Source organism: Sebastes fasciatus, chromosome 20, assembly GCF_043250625.1.
Source record: "Sebastes fasciatus isolate fSebFas1 chromosome 20, fSebFas1.pri, whole genome shotgun sequence".
Taxonomy (NCBI): Eukaryota; Metazoa; Chordata; class Actinopteri; order Perciformes; family Sebastidae; genus Sebastes; species Sebastes fasciatus.
The window spans coordinates 17,171,309-17,196,148 of record NC_133814.1 but is presented as its reverse complement, the minus strand read 5'-3'; the positions used below and the strand labels follow the sequence as shown (position 1 = coordinate 17,196,148).

The 24,840-nt window shown below is 41.9% G+C and overlaps 1 protein-coding gene across 1 annotated transcript in view; it reads right to left on the bottom strand.

Annotated features, from left to right (window-relative positions):
• Window positions 1–630: 630 nt before the first annotated feature.
• LOC141758243 (vinculin) overlaps window positions 631–24,840 on the bottom strand; it is a 29,072-nt gene continuing 4,862 nt past the window's right edge. Inside the window, exons 2-21 of the mRNA XM_074619452.1 lie at window positions 17,079–17,149; window positions 14,348–14,498; window positions 12,217–12,325; window positions 11,678–11,800; window positions 11,400–11,560; window positions 8,994–9,084; window positions 8,720–8,867; window positions 7,688–7,841; window positions 7,426–7,601; window positions 6,649–6,839; window positions 5,418–5,617; window positions 4,652–4,780; window positions 4,372–4,521; window positions 4,106–4,214; window positions 3,462–3,764; window positions 3,248–3,372; window positions 2,957–3,139; window positions 2,661–2,864; window positions 2,362–2,466; window positions 631–2,265 (exon numbers count right to left, since the gene is read on the bottom strand). Coding sequence (XP_074475553.1) covers window positions 2,119–2,265; window positions 2,362–2,466; window positions 2,661–2,864; window positions 2,957–3,139; window positions 3,248–3,372; window positions 3,462–3,764; window positions 4,106–4,214; window positions 4,372–4,521; window positions 4,652–4,780; window positions 5,418–5,617; window positions 6,649–6,839; window positions 7,426–7,601; window positions 7,688–7,841; window positions 8,720–8,867; window positions 8,994–9,084; window positions 11,400–11,560; window positions 11,678–11,800; window positions 12,217–12,325; window positions 14,348–14,498; window positions 17,079–17,149 — 3,030 coding nt within the window. The 3' untranslated portion in view covers window positions 631–2,118. The remainder of the gene's footprint in view (window positions 2,266–2,361; window positions 2,467–2,660; window positions 2,865–2,956; window positions 3,140–3,247; window positions 3,373–3,461; window positions 3,765–4,105; window positions 4,215–4,371; window positions 4,522–4,651; window positions 4,781–5,417; window positions 5,618–6,648; window positions 6,840–7,425; window positions 7,602–7,687; window positions 7,842–8,719; window positions 8,868–8,993; window positions 9,085–11,399; window positions 11,561–11,677; window positions 11,801–12,216; window positions 12,326–14,347; window positions 14,499–17,078; window positions 17,150–24,840) is intronic.

The following is a 24,840-nucleotide window of genomic DNA, read 5'->3' as shown; positions in this document are numbered from 1 at the left end:
AGCCCAACAGGCAACAACAGCTGTCAGTGTGTCAGTGTGCTGACTTGACTATGACTTGCCCGAAAATAGCTTGTGATTACCATAAAGTGGGCATGTCTGTAAAGGGGAGACTCGTGGATACCCATAGAACCCATTTACATTCACATATCTTGAGGTCAGAGGTCTAGGGACCCCTCTGAAAATGGCCATGCCAGTTTTTCTTCACCAAAATTTAGCGTAAGTTTGGAGCGTTATTTAGCCTTCTTCGCGACAAGCTACTGTGCAACTGACGCCGCTACAACGTAAAAATCGCAAGTTGTATTAATGCGTTTAAGAAATTAGTGGTGAATTTGCATTAACGCATTATTATCGCGTTAACTTTGACAGCCCAAGGTTATTTGTTTGATAATATGCTCCACTGTAGCACAAAACTGAAATAAAGGGCCTTAAAGCAAGTCCTGCATTAGGTCCAGTGGCCAAATGTAGTTTGGTAACATTGTGCTTATATGGTGCATATCCCTAAATGACTCAGTGTTTAATTAAATTCTCACAAAACAGACACCTAGGGGCAGGTAAAATTCCAGTAGAGGAGTTGGTTTCTGGGGCTCAGCTGCAATATGAGAAGAACAGACATTACAGAGCAAACACACCTCAAAGTGCTATAAAATGCTTTATTACAAAATTGTGGACAATGCCTCAGCAAAATGTTGTTCAGGCCTGTTTAAACCCAACCAAGTTGCATAATGTTGATATCTTTTTAAACAAACGTTCTCAGGGTTTGCATAGAGCATAATTTGACTTGAAGTAAAAAGTCATGAAGCGGGTTTAGCTTTATAGAAGAATCATGTACAACAAGTGTTTTTGAAGAAATCAACACCATAACACCTTGTACAAATGATACAAAACATCTGTAAATCAAAACGGTATCAATTGCAAATAAAGTTTCTTTCTCAAGGCACATCAGTTGGTATTAGATACTTAAAAAAGACACATTCACACCGACGGTCTTCAGACATTTTCAGTACTACAGTTGCCACAAATAGTGGCCAGTTATGTTTAGTGTGTTGAGACAAATGTGAGAACATAAAAAAAAATAAGATTTCACCAGATGACACTGTGCTTCATCTCTAAACTCTGGTCATTCCCTTGGCTACCTAGGAGAAGTGTGCAATTCATATATCACAAAAATAATGATTGTGCACAACAAGACATGAGACGTACAACTGTGTGCGGTGTTTTAGACGAGCCTCTCTAAAGAAGACTTGTTAGCTTGCTGTGAAATAATAATGTTTGGCTATTAGGCCTCAAACTGTAGCGCAAGCCTGTTTCTTACATGTAATCTCAATGCAACATGTGAAACATTAAAAAACATATCTAGAAAGAGTTGAATGAGTCGAATGCAAGCACTTTTTTTACCTGCTGTTGGCATATGTTATTTTTTAAGTAACAAAATTATTGCTGACCAAAGAAAGGCAACTATACTTTCAAAAATCATGGCAGAATGTCTTTGGCAGAGCTCTTAAGAAAATAAAGAATGCTACATTACAATAACAGTGTTTCGCTTTCACTTGTGATCATATAGAATAGTGTAAACAGGCATAATACCGCTGAATATATGTTTTGCGTGTGCTGAGCCTATACTGTACTTGTAACAACTCCTCAAGTTCATGTGCTTATCCTGAATGAATAAGTGAATGAAATCCTAGCAAAGATGAATGAATGATAGGGATAATATCAGTACAAAGATATAAAAATGTCTCGAGAAAAATTTAACTTAAGGTTTTGTGTCTAGAAGAGCCTTGCATTATATGTAACCCAACCTCTAATCAAAACATACAGTATATATTTTCCTGGGATTTGTCAAAATAAGCTTTAAAACAATTGTTTTTACACACTTTTCGGAAAAAAAAAAGACAGTAAGAATCTAACCCATAACTCGCACTGATAGTCCCATTTACATTCTACCAGAACAGCAACTGTTACAGACAGGATATGGGACTAATAGAGAAGGTTCACCCATGTTAGTGTGACGGGCGCTGATATCATAGCTTTGATAAAAGTGTATATCTGTCCATTCAATGTCCTCCCGGACAGCTGGAGAGACCCAGCATCAAGCGTGGAGGAACCCTGGCCCTTCTCTTACTGGTACCAGGGGGTCTTTCTGATCCAGTGGAGGGTGAAACCAGCATCTGTCCGGATCTTGATGGAAGCTGCCTCGGCCTCCCTGACGGTCTCCTTCACAGACTGCATCAGGTTCTGAGCATTGTGGACCAACATCTCAGTGGCCTGTTGAAAGAAGAGATTAAGAGATGCAGTGATGAGGGGAGACTGAAAACAATGGGAGTCTTGTGTGATCTGACACACTCGTAATAAAAGACTCACCTGCTCTGACTCCTCTTCGCTGATGTTGGTGCGACCCAACATGGTGGCCTTGACTGTGGACAGGATTTTGAGCTGAGTGCTGATGGTGGGAATGCGCTCGCACACCTGAAACGAGGTCAGAAAGTCAGGTGAGGTCAAACAAAATCAAATAAAGTATAGACAAATCCTTGCATTCAAACAGGCACATATTGTAAGGAGATGCCACCGCAGTAATAGCGGCTTGTCAGTACTTCCCCCGATTAGTGTATAGTCTTTCCACAGCGAAAAATCCACTCTCCGATAAAGACGACTGAACTGACCTGGAGCAGGTTGGTCCGGATACGCTTGTCGGTACACTGCTTGGCCACCTCCTTGGCCAGTCGTGTGACTTCATCGGAAGCCTTAGCGATGTCCTTGGCGCACTGGATGAGGGCGCGCTTGTTTCCGCCGCCTCCGCGCACCAGACGTGACATCTCAGCCATGAGCAAGGCCATACGTTTGGCAGCACCGATGATGTCATTTCCCTATGGAGGTACGACAGGCACATGATCAATCTGAAAAAGCATAGGACTCCAACGTAAAAAGTCCATTACTGTGTTTTACAGTGTTCGCTTACTTTGCTGGACCACTTGCGGGCTTCATCGTGGAGCTGCCTGGCAGCCACCATCATGGGCTCGTTCACCATATCGCCAATCTGCACAGGGAACTCCTCGTCTTTCTCCTCTGGGGGAGGAGGCCTGGGGGGAGGAACCTCACCCTCAGGAAGAGGAGGTTTGGGTGGTGCTGCCTCATCGTTAAGCTACAAGGACAAGTTAAAAGTATTTATGGTTGAGCAGTTTTGGACATTAAACCAAAGCAGCTTCAGATGGTTTGCCAAATTAAAAGTTGTGCTTATCTGAGGACTTACATTAAGCTGATCCAGTTCAGGAGGAGGTGGTGGGAAGTCTGGCTCCGGGGGCTGGAATGCCTCCCTGACTTTTGCCACAGCACCAAGAATATTATAACCTGAGTCCAGGAAGCCTTTCTGAAGACCTGGTAATCACAAAACAAACACTTTTATCACTGATCAGAAGGTTCCACATACGCATAGTCCTAAAACACCGTAAGCAACATCAACTTACTTGGATCATGAATATTTCCAGCCACCGCTTTAGCGTCCATCACCATAGGAGAAATCGTCTGGCTCAGTTCATCAGACGCGGCCTTCACCATCTCCCTGAATTTAGGATCCTCGGAGTTCTCCACCTCTCGCTTCGCCACCAGGAGGATACGGTTGGCTCTGCGGGCGATGCTGGTGGCGCCGGCGACCAGCATCTGAGGCTGGTGGTTGGCCATGGCCAAACGGCACTTTTCCAGGTCCTTCTTGATGGCGTCCTCTGAGGCGTCCAGCAAGGACTTGGTATCGATGGCCTCGTCCACCAAACCTAAACATCCATAACGTTAATATAGGGAATTACACAATGAGGTGTGACATAAGGATCACCTGCAACCAGGGGCCAGTTGCATAAACTTGCATACTTGGTGTGGTGTCACTGTTGTTGCATCTGCCATTTTTTCTCTTCCGTGAAGTGTCTTATTTCACCCATAATGCATTGCGCGACAGGCTATCTAAGTCAGTCTTACATTAGTCACTCATAGGGAAGCTTTATGCAACAGATACATTTAAGTGTCTATAGGAAGTCTGACTTAAAGTTATACTTGAGACGAAGTCTATTTTTATGCAACTGGCCCAAGGGGAATTCTCAACATCTTTATGACACCTCACCTGTCATTTTCTCCACATTGTCAATCCACTGATTCTTCATGGTTTCAAAATGTTCATATGCAGCTTGGTTGCCAGGGTTTCTCAGCAGGATACGAGCAGCAGATACCACCTTAAAAAAACAATCCGTGCCATTAATTGTCAGTCCAATGACAACTGCTATAGTCTTGGCTCAAGAAGCGAGAAAACACTTAAGTGACTGGTGATGCAGAGAGTGGAGGGCAGCAGACACAAACGGAAACAGATATAAACACTAAACTGTTACATACTTGTGGTGTTAAGTCTCTTGTTGACTTGACGGCAGCCTGGATTCCCTCCACTGTGCTCTTGTTGGCAGTGCCGACAGCAGCAGCCTTCTCTGCCGTGGTGCCAAGCTTATTGGCGTGGTTCTCAAAGTTGGCAGCCCTTTCATCAAAGACCTACACATGATCAAATAAAACAATTATCCAACAAGGGTTGTTGTAAAAAATAATACAACACCATGCCAATAAATATAACACCATTGAAGGAGGCTTGTTGCAGTGAGATCACAATGACTGTAGCGCTGACCTCATCTCTGTTGGGGGCGTCCAGAGGGGCGGTGGCAGCCACTGCCAGTAACTTGATGGGGGTGGTGGTGTCACTGAAGATGTCTGACACCTCCTGAGTCATCGCTTCTTGCATCTTTCCTTTCAGGTCCTGGGGAGGAGGACAAACAGATGTTACAACTGCTCTCACGGTGGCTCACTGAGATTACAGCGGGAGTACTTTGTCCAAATAAATCTCGCTGATCTTGCAGATTAAAAAAACACACATTCTTACTGAGCTTCAAAAACCCCTTTGAAGTAAACAGTATTGATGTACATTTCCATTTTTGGAGAATTTATAATTTCAGTGAGAATATTATGCTTTATATTTAATCTAATTTTGCAGATTTAAAGCTTACATTCACTTTACATATACTCAAAATATGGCCTCTACAAAATGCAGACTTTTAGGGAAGCATGGAAAACTCATTTCAGAATGACATTATTTTAAGTTTTAGAGATGTTTCTCTGCCTGTAGAATGTAATCTTTCCACTTATCTGAAAGAATGAAAACTACAAAATTATTTCTCAGATTTGTACTAGTACTGCACTTTGACTTTTGACACTTGAGCAGGACTATTTGTGGAGTACGTTCCCATTGTGGTCATACTACTTTTACTATGAGATTTTTGTATTTCTTCCACCAGCAGAGGGGGTTGTTTCTCTGTCTCTGTGTGTGAATTCTGATCTATCACAGTAAAGTTTACAGGTCTGAATGATAATGACTGTTGAGTTGAGAGCCGTCTTACTTTCAAAGCTTCCTGGAGCTGCTGAGCAACAGCACGTGCCTGAGGGGAGTCCCCTTCACCACGGGCAGCCAGGTCGGCCAGCTGGGCCATGAGCTGCTCCACCTGCTCACACTTACCCAGCAGCTCCTGCCTGTACGGGCCTGGCAGAGCGTTGGCCAGCCTGCGGCCCTCCGCCACCAGCCCGCGAATGGCTGCCTGGCCTAAACACACACACAGACAAACATATACACATGAAGATTCAAGAAAAACAACATCCTGCTATTTAACATTCTGTTATTACCTCTGAGTGCTAGACACTAACAAGCTTGTGTGCTAAAGTGACAAGTCATGCATTGCTTCTGGATTTTTTTGTGAAGTCAGAACATAAACATATTTTTGTTATCACTTCAAAACTGTTTTAATATGAATTTTATCATGCCATATCACAGTTATTCTTTATTAAATGACCAATCGTCTACAAAATGTCATAAAATTGTGAAACATTTCTTTAGTCGATTAGTCATTTTTCTATGGTTTTTCATGCTGAATGACTTATTTCCAAGAAACTTATGAGCACATCTCTGGTAAACACAAGATTTAAAGAGGTGCTTTTGTGTGATTCTTAGTGGAGAAACTCAGTTCTGTCGATTAAAACAACTAATCGATTAGCCAACATAATCGTGTTAGTCGACTAAGAATGTCTTTGGTCGAGGACAGCCCTAACATTTTTGGTTGATAAATGATTTTAATGTAATAATAAACTGAAAATTGTTTGTTGTTTCAGCACTAATTAACTATAAAGTTTGCTTTTTAATGTCAGTGTTGAACTTGGCCACCTCCTGCAAATATCTGCTCATTGAGTGTTGCATGGTTTTGGTATTTTACTGGGTGCTTGTATCAACACTAGAGGGGAAAGAAAGCCATGGCCTCTTCTGTATTATTTCATGTTGTTCCTTTGAGGTAAGCATTGCCTTCATCTTATTGAGAGAACCAATCAATCTTCGAGCTGCCAGCCTACAGCGCTATTGTAAACATATAAGACGATGTCCAGGTTTGAGAGGAGACGAGCCAAAACCAAAGAAAAAAATAGCAGTGTTGTGTCGTGGAATGTCGAGTACAGTAGAGAGCGGCATGTACACAAACTGCCTGGTCTGCTGTTTAACCACAGGAGCAGTGGAAAGAATGTGAAGGAGTGTGAGAGAAAGATAGAGAGACGAGGAAGTTGGGGAGGATGGGAGGGAACCAGACTCACCCACGCCGCTGTCGTCCATGGTGGGATTCTCAATCCAGCGCTGCGCCTGCTCGATCTTTCCTTCCAAGTGAACAGCGGCCTTTGCAGGCCTGCTGTTGGCCACGGCTTTGTTGGTCTTGGACTGCAGGTTCTGCAGAGATGTTGCGATCTGTTTAGCCAAAGCTCTGGCCTCGGGAGTGTCACCTTTACCCCTATAAGGAATTTAAAAACAGCTCTGAGGTGGTTTTATCATAAAGATATGGCTGAAATGAGGTATGTAGACTGCCAGCTACAGTTAGAGAGTAAATAGATATCAATCAGTTTGACTACGAGTGCTTTCACACTGACAGTTTAGTTCAAATCTGGAGTACTTCACCTAAAAATGTGGGAAAATAAGTGCTTTTTACAATTCCTGGTGCAGAACAAAAACCCATACTCCAGTCACAAGGTGGAATGAAAACAGTTCCAGTCAAATTGTAGTACGAAATCTGTACTCCCACAGGAAGGATGGAGAATTGTTAGAAGGAAAACGGAAGAGATAAAATACCTCACTGATCTGCAGCTAGAGAATAACTTCTAAGCCCAAGTTGATAGCCATTACCGAACACTGATCTCTCAAATGTTCCTACATATGTAAACAAACACCAATGCTTCCCAATACTTGAATTGAAGCATCTGAACAACTGGAATAAAGTGTAAAAGCAGACCAGTGAAGTTAGAAAGAAGGGGCAATCCAAGTCAGGCTCAGACTCAAAAAAGCATACATTTATGCAATGTCTCCAGCAGTCAGGAACTTACTGTCTTCTGAGATCAGACAGTTTGGCAGTCATGGCAGCGATCTCTCCAATAGAGCGCAAGATGTCATCTCTTTCTTTTGGGTCCTCACACATGTCTGCAATCTTTTTGGCCTCGGTGAGCAGGGCCCTGATGTTCTCCTCTCCCTCCGGGCTGGCGTTAGGATCTGCCAGCCAGTTCTGCAGGGGCAGGAAACACCATCAAATACTTTCCATTTCAAGGTTTGGACCCATGTTTTATGAGGCTAACGGGGTTAATTACTCACCTGTGCAGCATCAATCCTTTTGGCGATGGCCTGCTTGGAGTTAGTCATGGCCTCCAGCTTGCGAGCGGCATTTTCCACCTTGCCGGTCAGTACGTCGAGCCCCTGGGAAACCTGCTGTGCCTTCTGCATGGCGGCCGGAGTCGCCCCCTGACCTCTGGGGTGGACAAAGAAAAACACATGGATGCCATAAACTGCAGCACCGCTACGCTTTTGAAGGCTACACATGCACACTTCTTTGTTTGTTTACTCAAAAGCTTAAACTGTTTAAGAATAGTATTTCCTAACTTAATGCCTCTACTTCCAGACAAGACTCAGCGGCATCTGTCAGTTTTCAGAGGAGTTACACAACCAAGGGGTTAAAGTAGATTATGGATTAATACCAGACAGCTGCTTTTAATCGAGCGTGACGCAGGGTCCCTGGTGACAGTCGGATTTCATATCGGAAGGAGATCACTTCCACTCTTACGCACTATAATCCCCTCTAATATGCTTACTGCTTTACACTCCCTACGCTTTAAGGATGGAAAATGAAACTACTGTGTAAAAGGAGCATTTATCAATGAAAATATCCAATGAAAATTTGATTTTTGGAATCAGGACATGAGACAACACATGGACTGTGTGAAATATGGGGGGAATTATCTTGCCATAGTTGTGACACAGACGCACAGAAGCCGGGTTTCCAAGAAGTTCCTGGTAATTTTAGTCCTGGGACTACTTTTCAAGGGACTAAAAGGTTCCTTCAGCCCATTGTTGTCTGTGTTTCCATAGCGGTCTAAAGACATGAAGATTAGGCAAATTAGTCCGCTGATATATGAAAATGCTACATGATATGGGACGAGGGATACTGAAGGTCACAGGGGTAAACGCACTCTGCAAAAAAAAAAGAAATGCTCTCCCCTTGTACTAAATTTAGACCCAGGTTCCTGCGGTCAAAACGCAAGGAGTTCCTCAAAAGGTTCCTAATTATGGGGGGAAATTCCTGCGGTCGAAACGGGGCTAAAGTATTGTCTTTTAAGGCGTTTGGTGTACCTGGCCCTCATCTCAGACACCTGGTCAGTCATCGTGCCCAGGGTCTTGGCTGTGCCCACGATATCTCTGCGCTCCTTCCCAGCACACAGTTCACCAACTTTCCCGGCTTCATCGAGGATCTGGCGGATGGCCTGCTCGCCCGCGTCCCCTAGAAGCACAACACAAAGTCAGACACATCAATAAGGTTGCTAGGTATAACTAGATTATCAGCCTGCGGACGTGATTAGCAGCAGAATGAATAGTTTAAGGTATATAGGACGTGGATGTTTATTACCTGATTGAGCGTGTGGATCCCTCAGCCAGTTCTTAGCCTGAGACATCTTTGAGTCGATGAGCCCCAGAGCCCTCTTCATGGCCTCTGTGTCCTTTGGGTTTGAAAGACAGAATAAATGAATAACTTAAAAAGGGGATCAATACAACTAAAGAAAACTAAAAAATAGGAGTCGACCAATGTTCTTAGACATCCCATGTATACATGTTCGCTCTTTAAATCATGACATGATTATTAGAGACACTGGAATCTCATTTTAAATTCAAGTCAAAATCTTTCTAAATAGTATATTCTGTGTGAATGAGGTTAACATGTCATATAATTATAGTTTTAACTCTCGAGCAAGTTACATGGTCAAGAAAAACTCCAGGCTCTCATCATTGAAACACAGCAAAGTCCATGTGCAGCATCGCTAAGATCTGTCAGACACGACGCATGCCGTTTCTATCATTCCTTCACACACACGTCCATAATGAGCGTGTCATATTATATAAGCCAAACGACTCTCCATTGTATCTCTATCAGAGTGGATGGAAATACAACAATCTGTCCAACAGCGGCCGACTCGACAATGAGTGCACTCATTGTCGAAGTCTGCAAAACAAAGCAGAGTCCTGTAGGACATGGAGCAAAGCAGGAGACCAGAGCGGATGAATGAGCGGTTAAGAGAGCTTATTTCTCATGGTACAATAATAGAAAACACAAGTTACTATCCTTCATAATGCAGCTTGTATCTTCATCACAGAGTTCAGTGAGAGTTTCATAACAAATTAAGTAGAATAAGGACAAACCTCTGCTGCTTGTTTTAAAAATACTCATCACAAAATACATCTGAGCCCTCACAATAATCCCTCTGTCAAAATAAAAGTGAAAAACAATCATGTTTGTTTGAATAACTAGGAGTGTGGCTTGGCAGAACATGGGAGGGAACAAAACAGGAAGTATAAAAAGGTGTGAAGTGATGTCGCCAGAGCTGCGGGGGTGTATTAGTTTACTGTTCAAACTTGTGCAACTGTTGTTCAGTCTCTTACCACATGTAAATGAGTGATTGAGTAAGTGAAGTAAAGTGAGAGACGGATAGATGTAGGATCTTTGCACTCATATCAAATGCAAACACACATTCATAACAGCCTATAATCAAACACAGAATGGTATTACTGGTATTACACGGTGTGGTTGATTGCATTAGTAATAGGGATTATGTAAAGTGAGAGGTTGTTCATGGAAATGTGATTTGTGAGCGAACAAGGCCATATGTGTTGATTAAAACTAAAAATGAGCCATTCACACAACAAAATCCATATCAGTGTTTCTATGTGCTCTCCTCCTAAGGCTGTTATATGCAAGTACGGATCAGGGGAATTCTTGTTAATGACACCCAAATCAATACTCAGGTCAATCAATAACCAGACAGGTTGAGGACATGCATATAGTGAGGTTTAAATGACACAGGAGGAGGACACACAGGTGCTGATACAATGTCATGTCATGAAGCAAAACAAATCCAAAAAAGAGGGGAGAAAAAAAAATACTGCATAGATCAACATTTCAGCTCTTCAACCTGCTTAGCACTTCTTCAATAAACACCATTCAATTAGCAGTCTAATCAATTCAAACTGCTAATTGACTCTATAAGTATACAGTCAACAGTTTAACCTCCAAACTGATGAGCACACAATGGCACCACACAGCACAAGACAGCACACACATCTGTCAGACATGCCGCTGCACAACCAAGAGGTAAGGCTTACCTTCTACAGGGGGGTGAAGGGAGAAAGAAACGGTAAAAAGAAAGGAAGACATAAATACAAAATGTTGAACTGGACATACAGTACCAACTGAGAGCAACAAAAAAAAGAGTGTCAAAGAAAAAAAGTGGCACAGTAAAGAAGAGCCATTTGGAGAGTGTCGGGACAGGAAAGAAGCAGAACGTGCAGAGCAGAAAAAAACATGAAAGAGCCCCAAAAGATTAACCAGCTACATAGAGATAGAGAAAGTTAAAGCAGTCCTACTTTAAATGACTAACTGTACGTAAGCTTAAAATATAGCAAAAACATATTTCACACCTGTCAACCTTGAAATAAGGTCATCCTGATGAAACAAAGTGCATGCCTTGTTAAAAAAGGGGAATAAAATGCTAATAACATCACTTCATATTCTCTCCAGTCTGCTGCCTCCTCCAAAGGCATTCTGGGAGTGTGTGAGAGCACAGTGGGTAGCAGACAAAATTCTAATTTTGCTCATACAAACACTGCTTCCTGTTGTGATCCATAAAGAATACAAAAAACAAAGTTTAAACACTCTGAGCGGCCTCTTATTCCTCGTGTGTATTTATAATAACAGTGTGCGCATGTGACTTTAATGGCCGTAGACAAACTGAGGTAAAAGCATGTAAGTTATTGTGCGTACCTTGTTGGCCCAGGCGTCCTCGTCCCAGGACGTAAGCTGCAGCACTCTGATGATCTCGTTTATCTCGGAGCTCATCTTCTCAAAAGTGAAGTTACGGTTCTTCAAGGCCTCCTCCACACCCTGGCTGCCAGACGTCTTGGTTGTCACAAAGATTTTGATACCTGAAATACAAAACAGTACAATATTTCAACTCAAATATACTAACCTAAAACACATTGTGTGGGCCAAGCAATGTGTAGGAATTCCCTCTTCGTGAAGGTGCAGTAGTGTGTGAATACCTGAGATGAGGATGGGCAGCAGCTCTTTGACTGTGTTCATGGAGTTGACCAACATCACACGGTGCTCCTGGTGTGTCAGCTCCTGCTGTCGCTCATCTATCATCTTTGCCATCTTTGTCATCCCTGCACACAGGCAACAAACCAGAGGGGGAAAGGAACTAAGTACATTTACTCAAGTAGCATACTTAAAGTCTAATTTTAAAGTAATGGTACTTGAACGTTTCCATTTAAGGGCGCTTTCACAATCCAACATTTAGTCTATTGATGCATAAATAATTCAACAAGGGACAGTTGATTTTAATTTTGATGCTTTACATTTGATGTACGCAACATCCAAAATGTGTGACTTTGAGTACAGTGTTCTACTTTCAGCACTGCAACAAACACTTATAAATGCTAACAAAGCAAAAGCTAAATGTTAACTCCAGCAAATTCACGCCCTGAATCTGTCAACCAAGACAGCAACATATCTGAGCTACTGTTAGTGTCAAGCCTTCAGCAGAGTAGTCTTGCCACTACTGTTGTATCAGCAGACTGACCTGGTCCCAGGTTCTTTGTGTACGTGATCAAGTCCTCCATAGACTCCACCACCTCTGCCACCGTCAGGTACTCCAGGATGCCTTTGCACACGCGGATTATTTTGCGGACCTATGATGATGACAGGATAAAACGACATTGAAAGCTAATTCAAACAAAGTTGCATTCTCAGAGAAAAGTGATTATGCAAAAACAGCCCCCCCCCCGCCCCTCCTCTCATTCTCTCTAATTACACTGTGATAATGCTGCCTACTGACATTCCAGCCTCATTGTCCTGCTTCACTCCAGCTTTATGTGGAGAGCCATCCCTGAGCTGCATTGGAAAAAATGATGGCACCGCTGACTGATGACTCCTGCTGAGTCCTGCTGACTGCTGCAGACAGCGCTGGGATGCCTCATGTCTGCTCCCAGAGAGCTGATCAGCAACTTTTTTTTATTTCACTCCCCTGATAGATGATACTCCTGCCTGCGTCAAGATTTAGGAAGTGTTTGTGTAAGAAATATGGAGAGTTCCACAGACATGTGCGGTATATTTATCTACCTCTCTGTCTTCTTTATAAGCATTACAGTACCCGAGGGGAATGCACTGCTGGAATGGCTAACCGTCCTTATACCAGAGGAGCCTGGAACAGCAGGCCTCTGCTATACTCAAGTGTCCATTAAAAAGACACTAAAGCCATTTCAGCTAAGCTTCTGCTCGATGAAAATCAACCTTTAACACAGTTACAATCTATATTAGCTCTGGTCTTCCCCTTTCTCAGCTTCTGTTGCCAGATATACAGTATTTTTAACAGCCAGACCAATACTGGATCGTTACTATTTGAGAAGAATCAAAATCTGATAACAATATATCAGCCGATATTTACTTTTTTACAAATAAGTAAGCACAGAACCATACAAACTTGGTTATTAAAGAGATATGATAATGATGTGACTGCAGCAGGATATTTTACATTTAAAAAACAAACTTTATTGTCACAGAAAGATGAACAGCAATCTTCACTGTGAATTAATTTGTGTTAATTATATATAAAAAAAAATACACATTTAATAGAGTGGTGCAGGGATGACGTATTTTTGTAGGCCAACCAGGAAGTTAGCATCGTCCTGGTTCCCTCAACAAAAAGCCAATGGGATATTTCCATTTCGCATGAGCGTGAGTTTACACATCGAGACTGTAAAGGTGGACGAGTCGGCGTGATGACGTTTTGTAGTCTCATTTAGCCACTTGTTAGCAACCGCCTTTTTAAAGACATCTAAAAGCTTCAAAATTCACGAGTGAGATTATTTAATAACGTATTTTTTATCGTAGAACAAAACGTTAAAATCTCTTAAGCTTGTGGTAACCACAGACCTTATTTCAGGCATCTAACTAAAAACTCATTGACTTCCAGATGAGGGAACCAGAAGTGCTAAAATGCTAACTCATTTCCGGGTTCCAGGACTCATTCCTGCAGCTGAAAGTTGAAATTCAAATATACATACATGTAAGTATGCCATGTAAAAAATATTTTACTGCTGCAATTTAGTGCATTGCAATTTCTTTTTGCATGGCTGGGCTCTATATTTTACTCTAGCAGTCTTGTTTAGCACATATTTGGCTCCCTTGGAGGTGTAGCTGACTAACATGCAGAAGTTGGCTTTTTTGGCATTTTTGTATCTGGTTGCAGTGCTGTTATCAGCTTATCACACATTCTGTTTCCTGTTTATAGCCATCCAAGCACAGAGGAAACATATTTTCAGTCATCTGAAGACATCAGGCAAGTCAAAGCACATATAAGCGCCCACCATTTTTTACTTTTTACTAATGCACTGGGAGAACTCGTGCACGAGAGGCAGAGAAATCAATTCCTCCACCGTCAGATGTCTCAAGAATAAACCGTGATGAAATTCACATATGTTTCTGAAGTTTCTGAAGCACAACCACATCCTGCAACATGTAATCACCACGCGGATGAGGTGTGGGAAGAACACACTTTAACAGCTAAAACAGACGATATCTAGCAGTGTCCCCTGATTGGTATTTCTTTCCTGTAACACAATCTGCATGCTGACCTCCTGGTTCAGAAAACAGACTTCTTCTGGTTAACAGATTTGTCAAATAGAATAAAGAATGAATGAATGAATGAATACCTCGGCTTCGTCGAAGGTCAGGAGCAGGTCAGAGGTCCCAGAGAGGATGCCCCGGGAGCCATCGATGAGGTAATCCCGAGCAGGAACAGAGTACGGATCGGCTTTCAGCATGGAGGCAGCCTGCACCAGCTTAGTGCATGCATTCTCCACTCTGTGGAAACAAGCAGAAGACGATGGATTAGAAGACCAGTTAAAACAAAAAACAAAAAAATCCTCAGAATAAGTCATGCTAATGAAACAAAGCTCTTCAGAAGCCAGATGGACTTTACGCATGGAAACAGCAAATTGCCTACAGCAAAAACAGATGGAAGCTTTGGGACATAGATAGCCATAACATACACTAACTGCTGTCAAAGCAGGATGTTTCATAGCTTTACATCCCATTTTAATCAGATACTTATGTGAGAGGCGATGGAGTCCAAATCCCAGATGAAATACTTCATAATGTCTTCCATACAGGGGTTAAATTGGGAATTAGGCACAGGGTAGTCCTTCCTAAATTTAAACCCACAATTTTTCATACGTTTAATTCATACATGAATTATGTGATTTAAATTATTTGAACCTGATTAGAATTGACTATAACTGATGCTGGGTGTAATCAAGAGACATGAAATATATTTCAGCTCAAAAGATATGTGAACTGAAAAATCTGCTGGCCAAATTTCACGCCCTTTACAAAGAGTTCACACATCACATGAAAAGCTAACCCAACACAATGGTTGGTTAGAAGTTTCCTTCCTATACCACGGGCTATGTGTGTGTGCAATTAGCTGCTTGTGTGCTAACGAATATTGTTCACAAAAATCTACAACACAGCATATATGAAGACACTAATTGGTAGATATCTTAGCCAAACGTTGCTCTTTAGAAAAAAAAATGATGTACTTTTGCAGAATCAGACGGATATTGTGAAGTTCTTAAAATGAGAAAGTACTCAGTACTTTTTATTTTGTGAAATTAATTCACACAGGAGTATACAAAAAATTACTTTTTACCATATGGTTAATTCATATAGACTATTTATTTACTGAATTACCAGAAAACATGCTATATCATGATATATATAGTTATCGAGAAGAGAGATATGAAATGACCTGTATTGGGATAGAAGATTTTGGCCATATCGCTCAGCCCTACTAAGAAATAGTATAAGAGAGCTAAAAGTTCCAGAGGAAAGCTACTGAGACGAAGATTGTTTTTTTCTTTTGTCAAAAAAGCCTGATGAATAAGTGAATGGACAGGACATTTCGATTTTCAGTGAATTCTTGAGGGAGTTGGATATGAGGGAAGCAATTTGGGGACTGGTTAAAAATGAAGCACGCTTTTAACGGTTAATGGTTGAGGGACTGAAGGATAGAGTGTCATGTGTTACAGATTGTAAAGCCCCATGAGGCAAATTTGAGATTTTTTTTTGCTATATAAATAAAATTGACTTGACTTTGACTTTCTGCAGCATGACTATCTCTATCTCTATCTCGTGACAGTAAAGTTTAACTTGTTCTCACGGGATGTGATCTGGACCTCAGGAGGCGGAGCTCCACTCTGGATGGCTCTGGCCCAATTTAACCCGTTTTTCCACAGAAATGTAAATGATTGATTGTTGCCTCCTGGCTGCGACGCACTCAGTGAACTCCAGAGCAGAAAAGACTGCAGGCACAGCCCTTTGATTCAGCATCATACATGCCACCTGCGTTGCATCATAACAGCCATATTGCACATAGAAACAGGCAACAAGCCAAGGACTGACACATGTTCTAGTTCCCACAGTTTTCCTCCTTTTGCCTACAGGCTCCAAATGTTGCCGCGGTAACAACAGATCATTATCGCTATTTTTTTCCACATTTTTAGGCCAAACAAGAGGAGCTCAGTTTCCATTCCTCTGAAGGAGCAAGCCTCCTGCAGGATAAATGCTAATGTATGTGCATGACATCGAGGCTGACGTGTGTGTGTGTGTGTGTGTGTGTGTGTGTGTCTTTGCAGAGCCAGCCAGCAGTGTCCTTCAGCGTGCACCAGCGAGAAACAGCCATGCATTAACCGGACCCCGACAGACACTATATTTAGTGGAGGAGACACATTCCAGCACATGTGCTGATGGATGACGACAGGGTGACGATGTGACTTTGAGGCGCCAAATGTGTTGAGCCTGACGACCTGCGCCTGCCAATGCGTTTCATCCCTGACCTTCAGGGGGCTCTCGGGTCCCGCCCTTCCCTACCTCGACTGTAATGTCTCATGTAGTAAGGATCGGATGAAAGACTGCAGCTGAGCACCAGTTAATGATTAAGCTGATGCGGAGTGATTCAGGAAAACAAATACATTGATTAAATATGTACATATCTCATTTTCTACGTCAATATGTAAACTGTTTTTGTGTGTGTGTTTCATGTTTTTAACATAAACCAAAAGCAGCAGCAGCAGCAGCCTCTTAAGCATGAGGGCGTGTCTGAGTTTGTGGCCCTTCTCCTTTAGGGTAAAGGAACTCCTCCCTAAGCAAAGAGGTATTTCTGTTGCACCAGGACAAGTTTCTGAGGCACTTAACATGCCGCGTCTGACCTTTGCTTGGGCACAACCGGCCATTACTGCAACAGATAAAGAGAGAAAGAGAGCCAGAGAGAGGCTAGTGGGTTCCACATACATGTAGAGAGACAACTACTTCATCTAAATACATTTTTGAGAGGTTGTTACTGTATGAAAATTGAGGTCTGCAGAGGTATCCTTCCGTGCTTACTTGATAAAAGCTGGTGGCATGTCCCTTTTCATGATCTGGTCCTCTGTGGTTTGTACCGTGTCCTTCCCAACCTGGAAAACAAGAGTAAAAGTCAATCAACTATGATTTAATGGAACAAAACATTACAAGGAAAAAACTGATAACAAACAAACTTTTAAAGCACAGCTTCTCTTTTTTCTTTTATGGCCATGGTATAAGGGTGATAACGCACTCTGTGGTGCAGCAATATAGAAACACGTGTTTTAGGTGGAGTTCTTTGCCCATATCGCATCCATTATCTTCTCATATTGGGGCCCTTGTCATGAATTGTGACTATGGTTACAATTATGACAAAGACACTGCACCACTAAACCCACAATCTGTTCAATAGATGGCATCATAAAGGAAGTAATGTTATTATTGGAAGATGTGACATGTTCTTCCTTAACTGGTAAAAGTGGCACCAAGGGTGGTCAAACAGTCCCCAGTGGAGACAGGAAACACCCCCTCACCACAGGACTCAGCTCTGATGAGTAGCTCATCCGTCATGAGGATTTTGTATCCGTCAACACTTAAAGCTCCAGCACTCAGTTTCAGAGAAGTTGAAACGGTTGTGCTGGCTCGGTAATATTTCCACATTTTTGATCTATTCCTAAGCTTTTATGCAACTTGAGCGCACATTTTATACATCAATAGCATGTCATATGCATGAGTAAAAACTCAGTTACCACAACTTTCCCCCTAAGGGAGTTTTCTCTTTAATCATGCAGTTTTCCAGGACGACGTCCTGTTACTCGTCCAGCAAACAATTATTTCAACAAGGCAGCTGCTGGGGGGACGCCAGGCCTCAGCAGCACAGTCATAATGCCTAAAGCAGCTGAACGTTGCCTCTCCCCTCAAATGCCAAAATGACTCACCTCCCCCGTCATGACCTCAGCTCTGTGGGGAGACACAACTCACCCACGTCGAGCGGCCACGGGTGAGAGATAGCCCGCGTTCATGCCAGGACACGAATCACACTGACTGGCTTAAATGAGCTGCATCCTTGACCAATAGGGAGATCTTAAATTTGATCTTTTACATCTCACATTATTATTAGAACAAATAAAAACGACATGAGTGATGACCTCACTGTCACACACGTAATTTAGCAATATATAACATTTTCAACATGTTTTACTCTGCTGACAAAACAGGCAATTTATTAGGGCTCTGGGGATTGTTAATGGAACAGATTTGGCATGATTTATAGATATTTCACCGACTAAATAATAAATTGATAATTCAAAAAAGGCCTTTTGGAAACTATAAAAAAAAAGTGCTTTAGGATGCAGTCTTGATGCTGTGGAGAGAGCGTTTCCAGAGAGCACGTCAACGTGTCCGACCACGGCAGTAGCAGTCAATCCAGATGGTTGACGTGGAGGCTGTAATGGAGCAGTGCAGACATACATCTCCTCACACTCTTTTCACCCGACCAGAGGGACTCTCTGAGTTACTGATGGGGTTATAAATTAGGGCCAAAGGTTGTGTGCCAAACTAAAACTGGAGCTTAGCAGAGGCTGTCCATCTCAGAGCGAAGTGACAGCGTGCATATGCCACACCAATGAGTCGCTCTGAACGAAAGCCAACCGCAACAACTAAAGCTGTTCTGTCCCGTTCAACTAAAGGGCAGCAGGGCTACAGACCAGGGATGTGGGGCACTGACAGGGTAGTAAACATCAGTGAGGGGGGAGGAAGTAACATAAAGACCTTACACCCTTGCCGTTGCCAACACTACAGAACACAGTAATCTCCTTTAAGAAAGTAATACCAATCTCTTTTCCCTTGTGACTTCTAATAGACGAGCCAAGAGTGTTGTCAACACAATTTTCTTTTGTTTTGTGACACCTGCAATTTGTGGTAATACTTTAAATATTTTTGTCTGTCTTCGGGAAGCTGTTTGCAAGTAGCATCCAGGTGCAGATTTCCGTCAGGAAAATAACGACATCCTATCTCATCCCTTGTACAGCTACATCAAATGTGTATGATGTGATATAAATGATGTATGCTGATGACAGACCAATTTACACACCAGCAAAAACACAGTAATCTGGAATCAAAATTACTTGACTTTGACTTTATTTGCACTAAAACAGTCAGCTACTTGATTAATTTATTAGTTGATCAGTAAAATCAACTAATGACAGTTTTGATAATCACTTAAACATTGAAGTTACAGTAAACATTAGCCATTAGTTTAAACATTTTTATTGGAATACATATGGGTGTTTGTTTTTACTTTTGGCTATATAAGTAATTTTTGGGACTTTTTGGACAGTAGCTTGTGACATAGATAAAAAGACTCAATAAATATATACATTTTTGTCAGATAAACTTCAGATTAATTGATAGTGGAAATATCTTCTTGCAGCCATAAAATAATAGCATTCTGACTTTGGATGGCAAAAAACTTCTTTGAAAAAAGCTAGAGTAATGTCAGAACAGAATTGTTAAAACAACACCAAGATGTATATGAGATCAAGTCAAGTTTAGACATGACCTAAACTGAATAAAAGAGAGAAGACAGACTACACCATAGACCAACAATGTGGAGGCGTAAAGCTGAGCGCACGCTGTGTTTAACGAGTGCTGAGTCATATTCTCCGCAAGGCATCACGTGAGATGAGGCTCTTGGTACTGTATCCAACAGGTCATCGCCGTCTTCCTTTTCCTCCTCCCCGAGGAGCCTCTTCCTGCTGTCTGAAGTTCAAAACAGTCTGCAGCCAAACAGTGATCCAAAACAATCTGCAGCAAAAATAGAACTGTGACCCAGGTTTACAACGCTTGTTGTCAAGCAGTTCATGATGCTTGGCCTATATCGCTATTTTCAGCCTCTGTCCAAATTTTGGACCACATTCTTAGGATACCAACAAGCTTGACATTAGAGCTGCTTTACTCTACGTTTTAGAAGGAAGTGAAATGTCCATCTGTAGTTCCCAGATCCCAGGATGAAAGTTCAAACCTAAAGATATTCAGTTTATACTAGATGAATGCATTTCCTGCAGACGACAGAAAGCTGCACTGCAATCACACAAATAATATAAAACTGGATAAGAAACATGGGGTAGAGAGGAAAAGATGACGCGAGGATGTCCAGTTTCAACTCATTCTTAATCAGACTCACAGACCAAACCACAACACAAACATCCTGTTCCTTGAATAGATTCTAGCAAACCACTTCAGGGAAGGGCAGTTGTTCACTTCCACCTTCTTTTTAAAAACCTTTCACTGATTCAGTGTCATCTTCTTCCAAGCTGTCACACACCGCGCTACTGGCTGACAGTCTCATTTACCATTCGTGCCTGGAGTGGAAACACTGACACTCCTTTCACCATCCAAGAGCGCTGTGTGGAAACCCTGTGTTTGTGAAGTAGCTTGATAAAGTGGCTGCTCCTTTGGAACAGACTGGGCTTTGTTGACAGCGGCCCATCGCTCTGCTGGGAGAAGAAAGGCCACTCTGAAAGCCTCAAGGCTGCCAAGACACAGCCTGCCTTTCACATGTCGGGTAGTTTTAGCACAATGCTGCGTTAGTCATGGTGACCGCGAAGATCTATGATGGCAAAATTCTGGCAAGCGCCGTCACCGCTGCCCTTAGCAATGTCCTACAAATAAACTGTGCAGAGGTTTCGTTCCTCAAAGTGCAACTCTGATTCCCACACTAAGTGACTTTGTACTGCAATCTGATGACACATTCTCACGCAAATTGATGGTGCAGCACTCCATTAGCTACTCTTGATCAATAGTCTCAGAACCAGCAAGTGCTACGTGATATCAAATTACTTCGGACTATCAATGACTCGGAGGGCTAGCAGAGAGGTCGCACGGAAGGTCAACGCCTTTATCGCGCATCTGTCAAGGGGTGTCTAACATGCTTTATTAATTTGGTTCAGGAAGTAGCTCCACACGGGGCGTCCAAGGCGATGAAAGTCACAAATCAAATGGCACTGCTTGGCCGTGGCCCTGCTGCAGCCAGAGAGAGTGTGTCACAACTATCGGTCTCATGTTACAGGAGATTAGTAGCTCGTACAGTGTTACCGGGGAGCGGCACTCATCGGTGTGAATCCTTCTCTTAAAAAGAAGAGTGAGTCAATACAAGGCTCGACATAGATGAGCTGCCATTTTCCAAAGGAACTAGGATTGCGAAAGAGGAACAGAGATAACAAGAGATTACTTTTATTGCATCTACTGAGGGTTGGGGAGGAAGCGGCAACATCACACCCAGGCATCAAATCAGGTGAATCAATGGACCATGAAACTAACTCTGCATTCCAATAACCATACTACCATATTATTTAGTATGCCAGAAAAAAAGTTAGTATGCCAAAAATACCAGGATGTCCTGGTCAGGAGGTTCAAAGTTCAAGGCGCAATGTTAAGATGAAGTAGTTTGTTCCAATTGTATGCATGCTGCATGCAAAAGTATACTGTATACTTTGTGAGGGCAGATGCAGTATGTACTAAAAGTACAAAGAAAAAGTATGCAATTTGTAATGCACCGTATTCGTCGCTTTCGAATGGATCTAAACCTTCCTATGCATTGTGGGACTATCACTTTATAGTTTAAATAATTAAAATATCATTCAAACATGGGACAAAAATGAATGGTTTGATCTACAAGGAAAGTTCATAGTCCATACATGCATTTTTTTTGTGTGCATGAATTACAAGTAGTGTGTCATATTACTAGGGTTGTGGGAAAAAATGGATACAGCATAGTATCGTGATATTTTGCGTAGCAATAATATAGCAATACACAGACGTCAGGTATGGATTTTTTTTTAATAAAAACTATTAACTGCTGGCGGGCTCGGCCGCTGTTCTGTCTTTCAGTGGTTGGGGCTCAGTCTTAAAAGCTAGAGTGAAGATACTGGTATCATATGACACTAGATACCACACCTAAGGAATGGATTGGTACCAACTATGTCACGTTAGCGGGAAGAATGCTAAATAACGCTACAAAGGTATGCACAATTTTGGCGAGGAAAAACTGGCATGGCCATTTTCAAAGATATGTGAATGAAAACGCTGAGATGAACAGAGTGAAAACTGTATCTTATTAGATAAAACAGATTATTTTATTTTTTTTAATTCAAACAAAGTAAATGTTTGGTATCATTGCAATCATTCAAACTTGACTTTTCTTTTTAAAAAGTGACAGCCCTACTGCATTGTATTCTTTGTCATGGTCTGCAGTCATAAACATCTCAAGGGAGAGGGGGTTTCCCTTCACTGGCTCTCACTCCTGTTCCTGAGCGGGGCCGACAGCTGCCGGGTCTTCCTGACTTGGCTTCCTGCGTTTCCTCGTCAATTTATCACTCCTCCGTGTCCTCCTAGCCTGACAAATTTCATTTTCTGACTGATGAAAAAAAAAAAAAATAGACTACAGGTGCAGTGTGGATCCATAACTCAACAATGCATTTAATTGTGAAGACTAGATTATCTCTCGTCAATGGAGTCTACGTCGTCCTTGTGTTGCTGCCAAGATGACAGAATCAGCTGGTGAGCAGCGTGAAATGATTTCCCTTGGCAAATCACAGGAAACTGGAGCACCAGGTAATAGGAAACGTTTTCTTTTGTATGCCTTTAAACACTTTAGTTAATGAACACATTTGTTTTCCATCCGTAAAGGATTAAAGAAGTGATTGAGACTGACTGTTCAAGGCCTCATTAACCATAGTTTAGTATTTCAAAAACTTCAGGTTGTATCTACTGTATTTCTCTCAGAGTTTAAAGAAGTTGAAGACTAACAACACTTCCTACAGTTGAGCCCAACTTCCAGTATTTGCATGTGTCTGGTATAGTTGCATAAAGCACAGTGGTATTTTGTAATCTCACCAACATTGCAGAAGATGGCAGCTTTTTTTTTTGTCATCCAAAGACCGGCTGCAGAGCCGCTGAGTGATCTGCACATAGGAGCATCTTTACAAGTCCCGTGAGCCTTATGATCTGTGCAAACAGGAAGACTAACACTTACGACTTTTTCCGTTCCAGGACCCTTCATTAGTGGCATTCTTTTCTTTATGCCATGCCTATAAAAAGGAGCTATACAAATAATGAAGTACAACAGGTCTAAAATAAAAAGGGGGGGCCTGTATAGTCAAAGGAATGGTGACACAGAGAAGCATGTTGTTCTTCCATTTACCTCAGTAGGAAAACATTTACACTCTCAGAATCACTAAGTAGACCATATAAACATTTCTATGTATATTTAGCTGTGATGTGCACAGCAAATATAAGTTTACTCCGATTGTTTTAGATGTAATGGTTTCATTAAGACAACACCTTTTAGCACCACATCCTCCACAAGCAAACACTGGAGTTGGCTCTTTATGTACAGCTCAGCAGGTCGACCGAGTTAGTTAATTCTCTTATGTAATTGTTGCATAAGTCATTTTTTGCAATAACCACAAGGCTTGCTTATTGCACAAGCACATTGAACAAATCGTCTGTCACAATACTCCAAACACACCCACAAGTTAATTGACTACAGTTAGCGGCATCCTGAGACATTCACCAACTTCAAGCTGCATTACGGGTCAAATACAGACTACGTTTACATGCACACTAATATTCCACTATTATTATGAATATGATACGGGTCATGTAAACAGTATATTCCGTTTGGATATTCTGAATTAGGCCTTACTCCAAATGGAGCATTTTCCGATTAAGGCATGTGGGATATGCCAATATTATTCTGGTTTTAAGAGCATTCTTTGGACATGTATACAGCGCATTCTAATATGCATCTCAATTGGGGTTTTCAAGGTAGTTTGCGACCAATGATTGATTTATTACCTCAGTAAACACTGTAAACATGAGTTTATGGTTGCAATCTCTAGTTTCAAGTCTTCTTCAATACAGCATGATGTTCATTTAGTAAATTATAGTCCCATTTACACTCAAATAGACCATAAAGCAGGGTATGCTTTAGGGTGTGGCTACCTTGTGATTGACAGGTCGCTACCACGGCGTTGTCCGGTCTGGGAGTTGTCTATGTTTTTGTCTTAAAACTTGTATGTGTTTTCAGTTCATGAAAGTTAATTGTAACCTTTTTGGTCACCTGAAAATGTCTTATTCAGCGTTCGGTTGTTCTCAGCTCCACCCTCTCGTGTCACTTCGGGTTGCAAAAAAACAAGATGGCAACCGCCAAAATGCCAAACTTGAGGCAGTCAACAAACCAATGGGTGACGTCACAGTGACCATGTCCACTTCTTATTAGGGCTGTCAAAGTTAACGCGATAATAACACATTAACGCAAATTCGTTTTAACACGTTTTAATTCTAACCTTTTTGGTCACCTAAAAATGTCTTAATAAGTGTTCGGTTGTACTTAGCTCCACCCTCTGGTGTTACTTCTGGTTGCAAAAAAACTAAATTGCACTCGGCCAAATACCAAATGGCGACGGCCAAAATGCCAAACTTGAGACTTCAAAACGGCAGTCCACAAACCAATGGGTGACGTCACGGTGACTACGTCCACTTATATACTATCTATGTTTGAGACACACGGCCTCCTGCCTGTTTACTTCCAGCTCTGTGCGTGGTACACAAACCAACTAACCGATAGTTTGCAGAGATGCATGCCCAAAGAAAAGCCCACATTTCTGGCTGGAAGGAGAAACACACCTACCTTTAAACATTATGAAATACTTGGATATCAACAGGTTTTTGAAAATGCCCAAATATTGCAACACCAACCTTTTCAAGAAGGTGGTTGAAAGAATGAAAGAGGGAGGCTCTC